This window comes from Ambystoma mexicanum, chromosome 1p, assembly GCF_040938575.1.
Source record: "Ambystoma mexicanum isolate Mex_15411 chromosome 1p, UKY_AmexF1_1, whole genome shotgun sequence".
Taxonomy (NCBI): Eukaryota; Metazoa; Chordata; class Amphibia; order Caudata; family Ambystomatidae; genus Ambystoma; species Ambystoma mexicanum.
The window spans coordinates 796,078,853-796,098,032 of NC_090921.1; the positions used below are offsets into that span (position 1 = coordinate 796,078,853).

The 19,180-nt window shown below is 48.6% G+C and overlaps 1 protein-coding gene across 3 annotated transcripts in view; it reads left to right on the forward strand.

Annotated features, from left to right (window-relative positions):
- Nucleotides 1-19,180, forward strand: part of IL6R (interleukin 6 receptor) — a 315,341-nt gene that overhangs the window by 222,520 nt on the left and 73,641 nt on the right. For all 3 annotated transcript variants that reach the window (XM_069651956.1, XM_069651960.1, XM_069651969.1), the window contains one exon: nt 2,098-2,242. In XM_069651956.1, coding sequence (XP_069508057.1) covers nt 2,098-2,242 — 145 coding nt within the window. The remainder of the gene's footprint in view (nt 1-2,097; nt 2,243-19,180) is intronic.

A 19,180-nucleotide genomic window follows, 5' to 3' on the forward strand; every position in this document is an offset into this window, starting at 1 on the left:
TTGTGTACATATTATCAGGCTTTTGTACTGTACCAAGTCCCCATGGTAATGGTCTCTGAGTACCAAGGCTTGTCCGGAAGTTGTTGTTTAGTGTCCTCGCCTGGAATACCCAGACGCTACTTTGTAGAGGAAAAGGAGCAAGAAGAAGATAAGAGTATGGGGAAGAGGGTGCAAGTGCTACAGATGTAGGAAATGGAGGATGTAGAAGTGAAATGGCATGTTATGTGATAACTCAGGTGCATGTAGATCCATTAAGGTGAATCATAGACAGGATAGCAGAAACATGTTTGGAAGCAAATTGACCGTCTATCTGAGTAATAGGTACTTAATAAAACGTAGAGCCTCATTACAAGTTTGGCAGTATTTTGGTGGTAATTCCACTGAAATACTGCCAAACGGAATTAGCGTTAGCACAACTTAGAGTTGTGGATTTACTGCAGGGTTACAAGTGGTGGTAAATCACAAGTCAATAGGACTCCATGGTGATTTCAGCAAAACTACCGCAAGTGGTAATTCTGCCAATTTTGCTGTTTTTTGGCAATAAGGTGGAGGATTTTTGCACGAGGTAAATCCTACACCTTACCACCAAAGTTGAAGTACAGCAGTACGGTAATGTGGTGCTAATGCAGTGTTAATGGAGGTACCATTGCATTACCACCTTTTTTCCGCACAGCTGTACTCGTAAGGAGGCCGATAGTGTTAAGCTGTGTGATGGGCGCTAAATGTGCTTAGGCAACCTCTTGAAGTGTAGTGGCTTTTTATCCCAGGATTACTTTTAAATATTTCCTAGAACAAAATTCTGAATATTAATTCTGGGACTACCAAGTATCGAGGACAGGTTTTAATAAAATGAATTGTTTAATCTTAACAAGAAGGGTACAACGAGAAGAGGGAGAGGGGAAGAAAACAGCTATGTAAATTCAAATGTGCTCCCGGCTGGAAGAGAAAGCAACAGAAAAACTGGTTGTTTGGTTGGTTGTTGTTGCTGCCTGTTGAAGTACAGCACAACCAAGTACTCACTCGCAGCACAGATTGTTAAGTAACAATGGCTTAATTCCCTGAGTTGGCGTGGACAAATTATTTTAAACTTTTAAAGTATTTAAGCACATCTATTATTTATTAAGAATTTACATTTTCTCAACAATAATCATGATTTGATGTAATAACACTCTTTATTATTTTTGGATAACTTGCTTGAGCATTATTTTCAGTACCAAATAAAGAGAAATGGAGGTAGATCATGATAAAACATTGATAGTTGTGTCAAGAGACCAACTCTCCTCCCAGGGCTCCCATTGAACCTGTTCTAATTGTATTCATCATCAGTCTTTATTCGACCTCAGTCATATGGCATATGTTACATAGCATAAAAAGGCATACAATTGAACACATAAAACATATTTCTTAACACACATCTGATGTGATTTCATTTATTAGCAATAATCCCTTCTTATAATTGATAGACATTTTTAATTCATCAAATTGTGTCGCAAATAGCATCCCAAAGTCAATATCATAAAAATATACCAAAATATAAAAAAGCATTAAACAGAGATATAACCTTTCCTATATATACAAAAATGTGGATATAAATACTTAGAACTCAAATATTGAGCAACAATTTGATAAACATGCATACAATCTAATATTATAAAACATTATTTTCTTATTTTAAAAGGAACTCTTCATAATTTTGAAAGCAAAGATGGCAGTGTTCTGACTAAGGTCTACAAAAATTATATACATATTCCGATATGTGATATATTGTCTGTGAGGCCCCCAATGCCGAAGATGAAGGACAAGCCTCATGGAGGGTGCTTGTGTTTATTATCTCAGACAAAACATATAAAACAGCGGCTACATGATTTTCCACATATAGGAATTTTAATTAATTTTTTATTAGTATGAACCGTCAGGAGTTGTTTCATGCACGTCTTCACTAAATTTCTGTATTCGATTGTAGATGTGTTTACCCACTATTACTTTATCTGTGTTTGTTGTACATCTATGCCTACGATGACACATTCGGGTACATAGTTGTCAATGTGCACTTGGGTGTGCTTTGTGACTCATCACTGATGCTGGTGATCATTTCAGGTAGACACCCAGATGAAACCCTCCTGTCTAATTTCGGATGCCTTGATGGGGAGGAAGCACTTGGTGCAGGTGAGGGCCCGTGAGGAGTTTTCACATGGATCCTGGAGTCACTGGAGCAAGGAGACCACCTGCACCCCCTGGATGGGTATGACACCAGATATTCCTTTTTTTAAAAAAAATATAAGATTGGGATAGAAGTTGTTTATGCAATGTGTGAGACCATGATTTTATAGTGAAATGTTCTTTACATTGTTTTCTATGTTTTGCATGGAAATAGGAAATCCTTGCCTTTAGTGCTTTCAGATTTTGATTAATAATTTTCATCATAACTAACATATAAGATTACAGGTCTTCAGTTTGATAAATTTAAGTTTGAAAAACAAAGGTTGAAAATAATGAAATCTTAAAAATGAAAGTTAAAAAGGCATCATTTTGCATACTTTGCGTTGACATGCTTTTAAGTTAAAAAAAATGTTAGTTTGAAAATTATGTTTCTGTTAGTGCATTGCATTTTCTTAAATTATGTTTTAAGAGTCTCTTTGCTGCCTATCTGGCACCCCATTGCCCTCCCTGCAGCTTCCCCATCCTCTAATTCATGTTTCCCAGCTTGTGGTATTACAATTTCTGGTAACATTATAAAGGAGACACTATAGTTTCCCCATCTTGCCCAACCAACACTTTCACTTCCTTCCTCCAGAATCCTAAGCCTGCCTGCCCTTTTGAAAAAGAACTCTTTTCCTGTTAAAATGAGCGGCCATGCCCCATTTCCCTCCGGTAGCTTCATGACACATTCCATCTGATTATTTGTGCTGGTCACTTCTTTCCTCAAACCTTTTCAAACTTATTCTCACATCTGATTAAAAAAAATATTTTTGTTCAAACGTCAATGTTTCAAACATATATTTTTGAATTATTGACCAGATATCTAGAAAGGGCATTATGATAATGCATGCGCTTGAGAGTTATGATAATGTGATGAAGAGAAGCTAGCCTAATACATCCTCCTCTTGATATAGTATCAGAATAAATCTTCTTCTTTCTTGTCATAAGTATTAGATAAACCATATCGTTTTTGTCTGGTAAAATAATGAATGCAGTACTTCATGGCTGTGGCTTTCAGGCCAATCTTGTTTTTATGGCCATTTCATGATCTACCTCATTTGTCAAAGCAATTGCAACATGATGAATCCTGTTTTTTTACAACTGTGACACTAAAATGTATGATGACACTGAAATGCTGTCATATCATGTGCAGTATTGTTCCTCGTAACTGTCTTGACATACAATCACTCTCTATGCTGCAGTCTGATCTCTTATGGGCTGCCACTGTACAGTCCACAAAGTTCTTCAACTCGTCTACTACTTCCTCTGGAATGGCTTACTTCTCCATGTTTTAAGGGTGTCGAAGAAGGAAGCTGACACAGGGGTGGTATAATAATAATAATTTAGCATTTATATAGCGCTATGAACCCTCAGGCATCTGAGCACTGCTTATTATTACCCACAGTGTGCAGTGTTCATTTATCGACCTCGGAAGGATGAAAGGCTGAGTTTGGCCCTGCCATGATTCAAACCTGCATTAGCAGGCTCTGCACAGATGTCAAAGCGAGCGCTCTCCTCGTTGTGCTATCGGACCAGCATATGTTTGTTCGTTGCTATATTTTGTATTGATAGAAAAGAAACCCTCACTATCCTTATCTCTAAGAGGGGTTTCCCTTCCTCAAACTAATACTAGAGGATCTGTCAAAATGTCAGTAAAAAAGAAAATCCTCTATTCTGTGTCACACCCTTTTTCTATCCCTTACACTAAAGACTAATATAAACTAACAGAAACTTCCTTCTTGAGGATAATGACTCCCTTCTCCTGGTATATGGGTGGCGTTCCCAAAAATGTTCTCTTGCAACAAGGTGCCGGGGGAATGACTCCCTCCGCCTTGCTTGTAGCAATCTAACAGAAAGTTCCTTTTCCAGGAGAAAGACTCCCTTCTCCTGATATACGGCTAGTGCTCCCGAAAATGTCCACTTTTAAACAAATGCCGGGGGAATGACTCCCTTCCCCTGGCTGGTAGTTCCAGCACTTTGCACAATTAACCTTCTGGACCCGGAGAATAGCTCCCTTCTCCTAGTGTTTGAGAGTTCTTTTACCACTTGGTTTTTATCTCTGTTTTCTTTCACTGAATCTACAAAGACCCAAGTCCTGCTTATATCAGGGCCCCAGACCCTTCTCTGCTGGTCAGTGGGCTTATCTCTGCCACTGGTATGAGGAAGATTTTCTTGTATGCACACTTCGCTTTTGTTTGTGTCCCAGACCATTGTCTGGTGGTCAGTGGGCTTATCTCGGCCACTAGTATGAGGAAGATTTTCTTGTATGCACTCTTTGTTTCTTTTGGGGTCCCATTCCTTTGATGGCCCCCTGCTAGTCTTCACGCTTGCGCCGGCATGAAGCAGAGGCCTCTTTCCTCCGCCCACCTCCCTACCTGTCTGCCCATGCTTCCTGTTACCTTCTGGGACTTGCTTGCACAGCACTGGTCTCTCTGGGGACTGGGTTTGGTTTCTTTCCCGCTTCCTGCAGCCGTCTGCTTTGTTGCTGCTGCTTCTGTGGTGGTGCCACGTTTTGGCACCATTCGGGAACTGCGCAGTTCACCTCCTTGTGAAGGCTGTGCCACTCTTCTCTTCTGTTGGGTCCCAGACCCTTCCCCAGTGGTTAGTGGATTTATCCCTGCCACTGGCACAAGAAAGATTTCCTCGGATGCTCTCTTCTCTTTTGTTCGGGTTCCAGACCCTTCTCTTGTGGTCAGTGGGTTTATATCCACCACTGGTCTGAGTAAGATTTTGTCAGATGCACTCTTTGCTTTTGTTTGGGTCCCAGACCTTTCTTTGGTGGTTAGTGAGCTTATCTCTGCCACTGGTGCGGCCATGCTTCCTGTGAGCCACCTCATCTCAGTACTAGTACCCTCAATAATCCTCATGTTTTCTGTGCTCTTCTTTGTCCTATTACTTTCTGTCCTAGTTGTACTCCTGGCACTACAGAAATACATCGATTTACTTTCAATTTAGTGGTTTGAAATGGAGGGGGGACTAAGGCATGTGGGGGTGTGGTGTTATACAATGGGTTGTACGCAAGGGGGTCATCCCCTTCTCATGAGGCCCTCCCGCATTAAACTACTGCTAGGGGGACTACTGGGTAGGGGGCGCACCTCCCTAGCCTCATGGAAAAGGGCTCCCCTTGGGGAGAAGTGACTACACCTGGCGAATAGTCACATACCCTTCCCCAAATGCTGCTAGCTTACCCATCTGAGATTGTCCAGAGGTCATGATTTTGCTGATCCTGCTTAGGACAATCTCCAGGAGGTTTTCTTCCTCCCAGGTATCAAAAGTAGAATATTTAGCTGATACCTTATTGGTTTCTTCTATTAGCTTACCAAACCGAGGGAAGTCGTTACCAATAATGGTCTCCCCAGGGAGTCCGGGCACTACGGCTGAATTCATAATGGTTTCTTGGCCCCTGATGGTAATAGAGACAGGAGTCCTAGGGTTGATCTCTTGATCACCATGGACACAAGATATCCTGACTGGCTTTCCCATTTTTATTTCATCAGGATATACTAGGTCTGATCTTACTGCCGTTTGCCAGCTGCCGGAATCAACCAGAGCTGATACTTGCACAGCATTGACTATGACAGTCTCATGTGTTTAAAATGGGGTGGAGAGCCAGAGACAGTGCTAAGTGTCTCAATGTTGGTTTCTCCTTGTGGTTCTAGATCTCTTCACTCCTCTCCAGCAATCCAATCTATTTTCATGAGTTCATCTTTCTGATTTCCAGGACATTGTTTGGCCAAATGTCCCTTCTCCCCACAGGAGAAACATACTATTGTAGCTCCGGTATGGGGTTTTTCCTTCCTCTGGTTTGAACACTCCCTTCTCTTTAAAGGGAGTATATTTTTCTTTCATCCTGTCTTTCTATCTCCTTACTCCATGCTCTGATGATTTCATTAGATTTTTCGGGAGCTATTTATATTATTTATTTTTATTTATTTTTTTTTACACATTCCCTCAGTGGTATGTTTCTGGGGTTTCTTTACATCCTTCCATCCTTCATCCCCTTTATGTAATGCCCTAAATTGCTTTGCTGCCTCCTCATGTGCTTGGACGGTTTTCTATAGCGTTATTCAAGGTAGGTTTATTAAAACCACTAATTGCAAGGATGTGGGTAAGACTATTAATCAGCTGTTCTAATGCCAATGACTCCATTACGTCTGGCAGGGTCTTCTTGCCCAACCACTGCGACAGGGTATTCTGTATCCTGGCCCCTAATTCCGGCAGAGTCTCAGTAGGGTTTAGCCTGATCTCCTGGGATTGTATGACAGTAAAAGCTCTCAGTTTGTCCGACTCTGTGTAGGAGACCTTGTTTTATTTCATCAAATGATCTAGTTAGTAGGAGATTATGGGCCTAATAAGATGCCTGGATTTCAACGGTTAGTAGGGGAGCAAGGTAGCAGGTCTCTTCACTCCAGTTAAACTGTTGTGCCAGTCTCCCGAAATATAAAAAGTTAAATCCCCAGGTCTCCACCATCTGATAAGGCTGAAGAATCCCATGCAGCAGTACTGGTCTTTGCTGGCTGGATGCTATTCTGTCAAGCCCTTCCGGGAAAGTTATGTCAGCCTGTATTTGATGGCTGGCCAGGTGGTCGAGTAATGAAGGCACGCCCCTGAACGCTCATGCCAGAAAAAATACAACCCGCTAGGGAAAAAAGGCCAAGAGATTTCTACAAGGATAACAAGTTTTAATAGCACAAAAAATAAGTATGTCAGCAAAGAACTCTGTTGCTCGAGAACATTCAGCCGAAAAATGGTACATGCAGAAGGTTATAAGGCAACACATCATCTTTGCTATGTCATAGATACAATAGAAACCTGCGTGGCTGGTTGGTGAGGCCCTATACATGGGTGGCCTGCTCAATAGGGAATGTTGGGCTGCAATTGGCCTCAGCCCTGTCCGTCCGTCTTCCATCACGTGGGGTCAGCTGAACTCATCTCTCCAAGGTCTGAAGGTTGCTTTCCTCATTAGTTACAATTGTAAGACAATGCTACTCTATCATTATGGCATGTACCAGGGAAACTCGGGACTGGTACAGGGGGAGGCTCAAGATCGTGCTGATGCCCACATTCTTCAATCAGTTCATATCGCACTTTCCGCACCCTAGTTTTCCACCCTCACTTTGGACTGTAATTTATTCCTCCCTCTACCTTGTATTACAAAGTGTGTCATTATGAAATAAGGTGAAATGGTTGCGTTCTTTTATATCTTTTATGACCACTGGGTTTATGGTTGGTCTGAAGCCACCTACTATCGCAGAATTCAGGGGTCTTGGACTGGGTCAATTGTGGGGTGTCATAACTCCTGGTGGGCTGGGTGGGGGTTAAAGGTCTGCTTTTGGCCTGCCTGTGATGAGTGTGCACAATGAGGCGCCGGGTGCTTTCTTGCGGCCTTGCAGGATGCATTCCTTTCTGAAATAACAAATATTCTCAACAGTTAAGGAGCAAATAGAAGTTTCTATGGTAATTAGCAGCGTAGGTCTTTCTACCATCAGTGCTTGGGCCTGTTCACGTTTCTTCGTCGGGCCTGTGTTTACTGCGCATCCATGCAGGGCCGAATGTATATACCATAACTGCAAAAATGACGTCTCCTTATATGTGCACACTAAATCTACTCATTTATATTTAATCTTATCACGGCCTCCTCCCCACTTGTACATCGCGAGCGTGATTCTGTGATCCGTCTTACTCTAAAGCACCTAGGGGGGTGGGAAAGGTTCATTTCCTTTCCAACAGTAATGACTCAATCAGATTCATCATGAGTAGATTGGGAAATTTGGGTAGGAGAGTCTAGTAGTTTATTTTTTCTGGAGCTAGTTTTTTTCTGCTTGTCTCTTTCCCCCTCTGACTCTGCCCTTGACTTTAGGGAGTCGTGTGAGGTTATCGCGTCCTCCCAATCCCCTGAACTCCCTGTGTCTTCTTTTTCACTTTCAGACTCGTCCGATGAGTTGGACAAAGGGGAAGGAAGGGGCTTCAGACGCTCACTAGAGTTTTTCAAGCTTCTGAGAGAAGATTCCTGTACCTTTACCTAGGTTGACTCTTTCTTGTTTTTTTCTAACTTGTCCAAGGATTCTGTCCCATGGGAAGAGAGGGACTTTGAAGATTTGTGCGAGGCCCTGGGGTAATTGGAATGAGGGTCAGGAATTTCTACAGGCAGTGGTCACCATTTTGATATTTCAGAGGTCTCTTGGGTAGATTTCCCAGGGTCCTCCCAGCTATCTGAACTACCGAGTAGGGAGGAAGTGAAGAGAGTCTTTAAGGGTGTTGTAGTGGGAGGCTGTTTTATACTGGGTTTTATTCCTATTGTCCCTATAGGTGGCACATCTCTTCCTACTCTGACCATATACTTCTCGGGATTCCTCAATTTGTATCAGTTGAGTCTGAATCCCACCCTGACACCATTTATAAGGGTATCAAAGAAGGAAGCTGACACAAGTGTGGCATGTTTGTTGCTATAGACTTTTATTGATATGAAAGAAACCCTCACTATCCCTATTTCTAAGAGGGGTTTCCCGGCCTCAAACTAATACTAAAGGATCTGTCAGAATGTCAGTCCAAATGAAAGTACACTGTGCCGTCTGACAACCTACTTCTATACCTTACACTAAAAATAAAGACTAATATAAACCAACAGAAGGTTCCTTCTCCAGGGTAATGTCTCCCTTCTCCTGGGCTATGGGTGGGCATTCCCAACTGGCTGATCTCTTTCCTGGTTCTGCAGCTGTCTGCTTCATCCCTGCTTCTACAGCGGCTCCACGTGTTGTGTCTTCTTGCAGTATAAGCACTGTTTGGGGACCACACATTCCACCTGCTCTTGGAGTTTGCGCCACTGCCTTGCATGCTTCCCACTGGGCTTGGTCCCGCTGCCGTAGGACCTGTCACGGACTCCCTCAGCCACTCACCGGAGTCCTCTGCAGAGCCCTCTCTTAAGGTATAGAGCAGACTTTGAGACTCCTGGGTTCTCTGACGCAGAGGGAAGGCAAGGACCTCAAGTCCTTATTCTTTTTCTATTTAATGGGGCTTGCTCCGCCCAAGCGTGACATCAGCACCTGTTGTCAATGGCTCCTGGGCATTCCTCATGCTTCATATGAGCCACCTCATCTCAGTACTAGCGCAGTCCATAATCCTCATATTTTCTGTGCTCTTCTTTGTACTAATACCTTCTGTCTTAGTTGTACTACTGGTGCTACAGAAATACATTGATTTACTTTCAATATAGTGGTTTGAAATGGTGGAGGGGGGTGTGGTGTTATACAATGGGTTGTTACCAAGGTGGTCGTCCTTGTCCCCAGAGGGGGAGTCCCTCCCCATGAGGTCCTCCCGCATTAAAGCACCCATAAGGGGACTGTTGGGTAGCGGCCGCCCCTCCTTAGCCTCATGGAAAGGGCTCCGCCTTGCGGAGAAGTGATGATTCTCCAGCATGGGGTCTGGCATGGATTCACATGCTCATGAATATTCCCCGTCGTCAGGCTGGGAATCCTCGGTAAAGAAAAAATCAGTTTCAGTTTCGTTTCTGAACTGTCTTTCTCCTAATAACCAATCACTGGTCTCTGGGTCATACTGCCCCCAGCCAATGACTGCCCTCTACCTAAGCCCCTCCTCTGGCAGCCATCGTCAGATTTTTTTACCGCACGTTCAAGTGTTGGGAGTCCTCGTGCTATAGCTCTCGAGCTTTTACTGTGTTTTGCGATTTTTCAAAGAGTTTAATCTCATTTTTTCAGTCAATCGCGCCTCAAGCTCCACCGTTTCTACTTCCGATCAACAGGGACCCGTTTCGGAATTTTCTACGCCCCTCGGGGGTGAAGTTATCGTCGAGTTTCGCTTCTTGGAGGATTGCGGAAGATCTCTGAGGCCTACCCCGCGTGGACATGGCCCAAGACAAAGGAAACACGACACCCGGAACCAAGCTGTTCAGGAGCTGCCCTGGATGCGAATTGCAGAATGTCTTCAAGGAGGATGAGCATTCCAGATGCCTCTACTGCGTTCACGAAGACGAAACGCACATGGAGTAGGACTGTGCGTTTTGCAAGAACATGTCGGAACGGACTATGAAGGATCGGCATATCCGCCTCACCAACTGGCTGGAAGGTAAGAGCCCAGCAGTAGGTGAGAAGAAGAAGTCTGATTGGTCTTCTAAGACCTTTGAGGGTGCTCCGGCGATGGGGGCCCAACAAAAGGCAAAGCACCGCGAGTCCGCGGGCACCGGGAGCACCGATCGGTCGGGCTCCTCGGCTGCCAGGCAGGGCGCACTTTCACCGACGCAATCAACCACGAGCCAACGCTCTGGCTCGGGGAAGAGGAAATCAGAGAACCCGGGTAAGCTTCGGGAGAAGCCCCGGTCAATCCCGACGGAGACAGCCGAGGGGGAACAAGGCGGTGACCCTCCCCCCAAGGTGAAGGCCTCAGGTGCACCCAAAGTCACAAAGGCCCTGATTCATCCGGCCTATCAAGGGGGTCGTGGCGACCCTGGCGAAGCCTGTGCAGGTGACCTCGGGGCCTAAAGTTTCCCTGCCACCGCGGAGGGAATCCTCTTTTCAGCCCATCGATAAGACCCCCGTGAAAACCCGGGTGAAAAAAAAGGGGGTCCGGGTGGCCATCACGGACACAGATACAGCCTCTGAAGAGGAGCTGGCTGGAGTTGCGAAGATCCTGAACAAGAAGTTCGAGGAGGTCCGGTCCCACGGGAGGGATCCCAACGAGGCGGACGAAGAAAGCAATGGTGGTGCCGACGAGGAGCTGTGGAGGCGGAGGATTCCACTCCCCAACCATTGCGCCCGTCGCAGCCGGTTCCTGGGCCACAAGTCAACTCGGGAGCAATCTTGATGGCGATCCAGGCCTTATGTACGGAGATAAGGACGAGTTTGCCCTTACCACCAACGTACAATCCAGCGGAGCCTGGCCCGTCGGGAAGCCTTCCAAGCAAGCAGGGGAGAGTTCATCCCCCCTGCCCTTCGAGCCTTCGCGGCCCTCACAGCCTTCATCTCCTTCCCCTGATCCTAGGGATGACACGGGAACAGAGACGGCCACGACGGGGACGGATGACGACGGTGGTAACAACGGGATGGACCTTCCATCACAACCTCCTCGGGTCTCCCTGCCCGACGAAATTGGCTCCTTCCACGCCATGATCGCCAGGGCATCCAAGCTCTTCCAGCTCTGCCCCGAAGAACAGAAGAAGGAAGGCTTCCTCTCTCAACGGCATGAGGCCAAGAGGAAGACGGTCCTCTCGGTCCCGTTACTTGACAACATCTGGGCCGAGGGGCTGTCGCTCCTGAAGAACCCATCCACGACTCCTGCCAAGAGAGACCGGCACGAGAAGAAGTACCGGGTCCCGGATTCTGCCCCCTTGTGCCTTAGGGTGCAGCCGACCCCAGATTCAGTCATCTCAGCGGCGGCCAAGAAGAAAGCAGCGGGGGAGACGGATTCAACTTCGACCTCTCTGCCGGACGGCGAGGGGAAGAAACTGGACGCCATGGGACGACGGGTCATCTCGTCGGCGGCGACGACCGTTAAAGCGGCCAACGCCCTAATGATTGTGGCCCGCTACGACAGGGAGCTGTGGTTTAAGATTGCTCCTCTGCTGGACTTCCTCCCGGACGACAAGAGGGCTGAGGACCTGGAGATCCTGCCGGAAGGCGAGGTAGCATCGGACCACGCCATAACGGTGGCCACGGACATTGCTGACACCAGTTTCCGCCAGTTGGGCAACAGTGTTTGCCTTCGATGGCGTGGTTGGCTCAAGGCGACCGATTTCCGCCAGGACGTGCAAACCAGAGTTTTGGACATGCCCTTCCACGGGAACAACCTGTTTGGCAAGACAGTGGACAAGTCACTGCAGGCCACGTAGGCCGACACGGACGCGGCTCGGGCCTTGGGTGTTTTGCTGCAAAGACGGCTGCCCTTTCGGAACTCCAGAGACAAGCAAGGTGCCTCCAAAGGATTGGCTCCGCGACGTACCACCAGGCGGCCCGCTCCTCGTCGCAGGAGGCCTACAGAGGACGCGGCAAGTCAGGAGGATCTCGTTGTCGTCGCCAAGGAGGCCAAGGCGGCAAGGCCGCTGCCAAGCAGGACTGAACAGGCTGTAGCGTCGGGCCCCCACCTGAGCACCCCGGTGGGAGGCTGGCTGGCGAAGTTTGTCAGCGTGTGGGAGTCCATCTCCACCGACTGATGGGTGCTGGATGCCCTGGCCCACAGACACACTCTCGAGTTTCTAAAAAAGTGCCCCCGCATTCCACCCGTGGCGAGGAAGAAAAACCACGTCCCTCAACTGCTGCTGGAAGTAAGGGCGATGCTGAAGAATGGAGCCATCGAGCTCGTCCCCAAGAGGCTCGGGGCTCTGGAGTGTACTCACGATACTTCCTCATAAGAAAGAAGACCAGCGGTTGGCGACCCATCCTGGACCTTCGTCGTTTAAACAAGTACATCAAGGCCCAGAAGTTCTGGATGGTCACCGTCCAGCACGTGCTGGGGCAGCTGTAGGAATGCGACTTCCTATTGTCGCTGGACTTGGAGGATGCCTACTTCCACATCCCCATTCTAAAAGACATCGAAAGTTTCTCAGATTCGTAGTCCAAGGGCGGCACTACCAGTTAAAGGCCCTTCCTTTCGGATTGAATTTGGCGCCCAGGGTATTCACCAAGTGCCTAGCACCAGTGGTGGCGCGGCTGCGCCTGCAGGGGATCCACGTCTACCCCTACCTGGACGATTGGCTCATCCGAGCAAAGACAAGAGAACTCGCCGTTGGGCACACAGCGAAGACAGTCCAACTGCTCATGGATCTTGGATTTTCCATCAACTTCTCGAAATTCCACTTGGTTCCGTCGCAGGTCGCACTGTTTCTGGGAGCCAAGCTCAACACAGTGGCGCGATTGGCCTCTCCGTCGGAGGAAAGGACCCCATCCTGGTCAAGGTCCATCAAGTCCTTTCTCAGCATGATGTCCTCATACATCTACCTAGTGCGCCTGTGCAGGCTGCGGATGCATCCACTGCAACAGTTCCTCGACGGCCGTTGGATGCAAGATGCGGGCAGCTTCGAAGACACGATCTCGCTCAACGAGACCTTCCGCCAAGCGATCCGGTGGTGGGGCACCCGCGTGCTTCTGGCGGCAGGTACGGACTTCCAGACCCCGGCACATCAGGAGATGGTGACAACGGATACCTCCCTGGAGGTATGGGGAGCGCACACCAGAGATATCCACCCAAGAGGCCTTTGTCTCCCAGAGGAGAGGTCACTACACATCAACGTCTTGGAGCTCCGAGCTCTGTTCTGGGCCCTCGGGTTGTTCCTTCCATCACTCAAGGGCAAGGTGGTGAAGATCTTCGCCGACAACACCACCACGATGTTATACATCCGGAAGCAGGGAGGCACCAGATCCCCAGCCCTATCCAAGGAGGCCCAGGATCTGTGGCACTGGGCCGTCGCCCAGGGGATGTTTCTGGTATCCATCCACCTGGCAGGAATAAAGAACACCATCGCCGACTCACTCAGCAGGGAGCTGCGCTCGTGCCACGAGTGGGAACTGCGGCAGGATCACGTGGATATGCTATTCCAGCGATGGGGCAATCCCCAGATCGACCTATTTGCGACAGCGACGAACACCAAGTGCCGGAGGTTCAACAGCAGGTTTCCCCAGCCGGGGAGCATGGGCGATGCCTTCTCATTCCCCTGGGACGGCCTGTTCCTGTATGCATTCCCGCCGTTGCCGTTGCTGCTGCGACTCATCAACTAACTCAAGCGGTCCCGGTGCAGGATGATCCACGTCGCACTGGCGTGGCCGAGACAGATCTGGTTCCTGGACCTTCTGGACATGTCAGCGCCCCCCCAGTCAAACTACCGACGGACGCGGATCTCCTCTCCAGAGAAGGAGGTGCCATCCTCCATCACGACCCGGGGTCGCTGAACTTGCAGGCCTGGCTCCTGCAGCACTAGAGTTCGGAGGGTACGATATCCCGGCGGACTGCAAGGAGGTGCTTGCAAAGGCCAGGGCATCCTCAACTCTCAAGTGCTATGGACACAAATGGAAGACGTTTTCTGTCTGGTGCCGGGCACAGAAGATTAACCCTCTGCGGATTACGGCCCCTCAAGTGCTGCCTTTCTTATTGTCGCTGTCCAAGGCGGGGCTGTCCCATGCCTCCATCAAGATCCATCTGGCAGCTATCTCCCGCTATACCAGAACTCCGGGGCGCTCATCCCTGTGATCCCATCGCCTGCTGAAGGAGTTCATGAAGGGACTGTTCCGATCGTTCCGGCCGGTGAAGGCCCCGGCGTGGGAGCTCAACGTAGTGCTGACCAGGCTCATGGGGCCGCCATTCGAGCCTCTGCATTCGGCGCCATTGAAGTTCCTGTTGTGGAAAACAGCGTTTCTTGTGGCCATCACCTCCGCACGAGTGGGAAAGATCCAGGCCCTCTCCTGCAAGCCTCCATACCTGACTTTCCACGAGACGAGGGTGGTGCTGAGGACGCACCCCTCCTTCATGCCCAAGGTGCCGTCGGACTTCCATCTCAAAGAGCCCTTGGTGTTACCTGTTTTCTTCCTGTCGCCTTGGTCACCGGCCGAGAGGACTTTGCACTCGCTGGATGGAGCTAGAGTGCTGAAGTTCTACGTGGACCGCACGAAGAGTTTTCGGAAGACATCACAGCTGTTTGTGAACTTTGGACCTGTGAACCAAGGGAAGGCCCTCTCAAAGACTTCCATTTCCAGATGGCTCTCCGGCTGCATCATGCATTGTCACCGGTTGGCAAACCGACTGTTGCCCGGCCGTCCGAGAGCCTATTCAACCAGAGCGATCACTTCTACCACGGCATTCCTATCTGGTGTGCCCCTGCTGGACATCTGCAGGGCTGCTACGTGGAGGTCGACGCACACATTCACGAGATTCTACTGCGTCGACCGAGATTCCAGGGAGGAGTCCAGAGTCGGCCAGGCAGTGCTGCGCAACCTGTTCGCCTGAAAGTGGGCTTGGTGAGGAGGTAAGAGATGCTTAATGTTGAGTTGATGAAATGCTTAATGTTGAGCCTTGCCACCTCCCGTGGTTGTGCATGTGTGTACTGCTATGTATTCTTGTATTCATGAGCATGTGAATCCATGCCAGACCCCATGCTGGAGAAGGAACAAGTTACTTACCTGTAACTGTTGTTCTCCAGCATGGGTCTGGCATGGATTCACATGCAAACCCTCCCTCCTACCCCCTTGCGGCACTTCACTTGGTCCTACTGCCACCAGTGATTGGTTATTAGGTGAAAGACAGTTCAGAAACGAAACAGAAACTGATTTATTCTTTACCGAGGATTCCCAGCCTGACGACGGGGAATATTCATGAGCATGTGAATCCATGCCAGACCCCATGCTGGAGAACAACAGTTACAGGTAAGTAACTTGTTCCTTCCCCCTCTCCTCTCTCAGTCCTTGGCGACTTCAACCTCCCCCTCTTCATCCACATTTCATTCTTCTCCTCTTCTTTCATTACTTGCTCTCCTTCTCCCTCACTCCTCCCCTCTTATCTTCCCCTCTTATCTTCCCACACCTCTCCCTCCTCTCCCTCCTCTCCCTCCTTCTCTCGTCGCAACCTCTGCAACTTTAACCCTACTATCTTCTACGACTCATGTTCTTCCTCCCTTCCCCCCTCTCTGATTTTGCTTCCCTCTCAGCAGTTGATGCCCTCTCCTCACTGTCCTCCTCTATAATCCAGTCTTGACCAACTCTATCCTCTCACTCCCTTCTCCCCTTCTCACAAACCTCCCCAACCTTCTGTCCATGCGCCGCCTCCTCCGACGCCTTGAACGACGCTGGATCAAATCCCCTTCTCTGACTAATCAATCCTCTTATTTCTCATATCACTCTCTCTACGACTCTTGCCTCTCATCTGCCAAACGCTCCTACTACTCTAGCCTCCTCCACTCACAAGCCTCTCATCCTCGCTGTATCTTCCAGACCCTCTCTCGGCTTCTCTCCCCTCCCACTTCCGACCCTTCCACGAACTCTCCCCTCTCTCCCTCTCTCCCTCTGACTTCGCCAACTTCTTTTCATCCAAAATCCTCTCTCTTCGCCAGAACATCCTCTCCTTCCTCCTCCGCCCCTTCCCCCTCCCCCTCTTCCAGCTCTGCCAACTTGTCCACCTTTTCTCCTATCACCCCTGCATGTGTCTCACACCTCCTGTCCAAAATTCACCCTACTGCTGCCCCCGCTAACCCCATCCCCACCTCCCTCATCCCCAAAATGTGCCACCTTTCCTTCAGCTTTCAAACATTCTACCATAATCCCTATCCTGAAGAAACCTTCTGCTAACCCTCTTCTTGCCTCCAGCTTCCGGCCAAACTCCCTTCTCCCCTTTATTTCTAAGCTCCTCGAGCGCCTTGCCTACTCTCAACTTTCTGCTTTCGTCTCATCCCACTCCCTCCACCTCTCAATCTGGTTTCCGCCCTAAACACCCCACTGAGACAGCCCTCACCTATGTCCTCAACTCTCTCCTCACTGCTCGCTACGCTAAGCAATCTTCAATTCTCATCCTCCTTGACCTTTCTGCACCTTTTGATACCGTAGATCACCCCTTACTTCTTAGCACTCTGTTCTCCTTCGGCTTCAAAGACTCTGGTCTCTCCTGGCTCACCTCTTACCTCTCCAATCGATCCTTCACTGTCTCCTGGGGCGGCCGCACCTCCTCCAGCCTCCCCCTGAACTATGGCATCCCTCAGGGTTCCGTGCTTCGACCCTTTCTTTTCTCTCTCTATACCTCCCTTCTCTCCCCAGTCATTTCTTCTTTCGGCATTTCCCACCACTTCTACGCTGATAACACCCAACTCTTTCTTTCCTTCTCTTCTTTCATATCTGACCTCCACCTCACTTTTTCTTCCTGCCTCACGGCCATAAAAGATTGGATGTCATCCCACTTTCTTTCCCTCAATACTGACAAGACTGAGGTTGCTATTCTTCCCTCCTAACACTCTCTCCCCTTCCCCCCCCTTTATCCACTTTCCACCTTCCAACCTCCCCATATCTTCCCATGCCCGCAATCTCGGCCTCCACCTTGACTCCTCTCTCTCCTTCTCCAACCACATCTCACTAACCTCTCGAGCTTGTCGTCCCCACCTCTATAACATCTGCAAGATCCGCTCCTCTCTCACATTCCATGCTTCCAAACTCCTAATCTCCTCCCTTATTTTCTCCTGCCTCTTCTACTGCTCCTCTCTCCTCTTTGGACTCCCTGTGTCTCACCTAACTCCCCTAAAATCCATCTACCACTCCTCAATCCGTACTTTATGTCTCCTAGGCCCTCGAGACTCTATCTCTTCCTCTCTCTCTCTCAACTTGACCGGCTTCCCTTCCTCTCAAAACTGAAATTTCAATTCCTTGTCTTGTCTTCAAATCTCTCCATGACCTGGTGCCCCCTACCTTACCTCCCTCCTCTCATTTTACTCCCCCTCCCGCTCTCTCTGCTCAGCAAACCTCTACCTCCTCACTGTACCCCCAGCCCCAAGTGCCTCCTCACGCTTCTGCTCCTTCCAACTCTTGGCCCCCATACACTGGAACTCCCTCCTGCTCTCCTTCCGCTCCACCCCTACCTACTCATCCTTCTGCCACACCCTGAAAGCCCATCTTCTTCACTCCCCCCCTGACTTCCTTTCCCTACCCCTCCCCTCCTACCCTTGCCCCCCCTCCTTTCCCCCATCCTCTCTCCTTCCCCTCCGACCTTAAATTGGTAAAAAATACTACTTAAGGGCAATGAGGACACCAGATCACTCCCACTTTCCCTCCCCCCATCACCCATCCTCTCTCCTTCCCCTCTGACCTTAAATTGGTAACATATACTACTTAGGGCAATGAGGACACCAGATCACTCCCCTTTCCCTTCCCCTCACTCCTCCCTTCCCCTCTCCCTACCTCAAATTCTACACTGTAACTCCCTTCACCTACCCCCTCCTCTACCCTCCGCCCACCTTCTCCCCCCTTGTAAGTAGTTCTACATATTGTTCTAATGACCTGTTCATGTTTGTAAATATGCTTCTCTCACTTAAAGCGCTATATAAATTCAATAAACATAAACATTACATCGACACCCGTATTTACGACGGGTGTTTTTCCATGTCATTTTTGCTGAAAAAACCTTTTGAATTTTGACAAATTATTTTTTGGGGGGATCCCCCAAACCGCCTGTCATTTACATATTTTTTTATTCCTGACCCCCCCCTAACCCTTTATATGCCCTTTCCTCTCCAACCCTCCCCAGCCCCCAAACATTTAGAAACGTTTTTTTGGGCAAAAGTTCTGTGGAAAAACACCCGTCAGAAAAACGGGTGTCGATGAAAGGACGTCATACCTATTAAAGAACCTACAGAGTTTGAGCAATTAATACTGCATCATCTGCATACAGCAATAATGGGAGAGGAGACCTATTATCATTGGCATATCTATTGCAGACTTTCTCAGATGGTTTTCCATGATGAGGTCATTTTTCCTCAGCTGCGATTTCGCAGACCGCATCCTCCCCCAAACAAAATAGATGATGGCCCTCTGGGTTTCCCCCCGTTAAAGAACGACCCCTGTCCCTGCTGCACAGAATGGTTGTGTCCTGCGCATACTGAGATAGCGGCACTGGAAATCTGAATAGAATTTTATTTTACAGGCGCAGTAGGGACTTGGAGCAGTGCAGGTTAGCAAGGGCTCCCGAATGCATCTAGTGTGCAATAGCGGGAGCAGAAATGGGGTGTGCAATGTCATGATGAAAAGTGTTCTGCGGAAACATGACCTCAATCTGTTTTTCCAACCCATTGATTGATGTAGATGGTAAACAACATTGGTGCAAGGGGGCAGTCTGGCTTGATATGCCAACATTTGAAGTAAGCTCTCACCAGTCCCAAACCTAACTGCCCCCTCTAGTTGAGAGTATAGTTGGTCAGTACTCACTGAAGCTTTGTCAAAGGACATCTGGTCCGAAGTCTACCCAAGTCTACCAAAGGGTTTGCCTGTGCTCAGTGTCAAAGATCAAAATC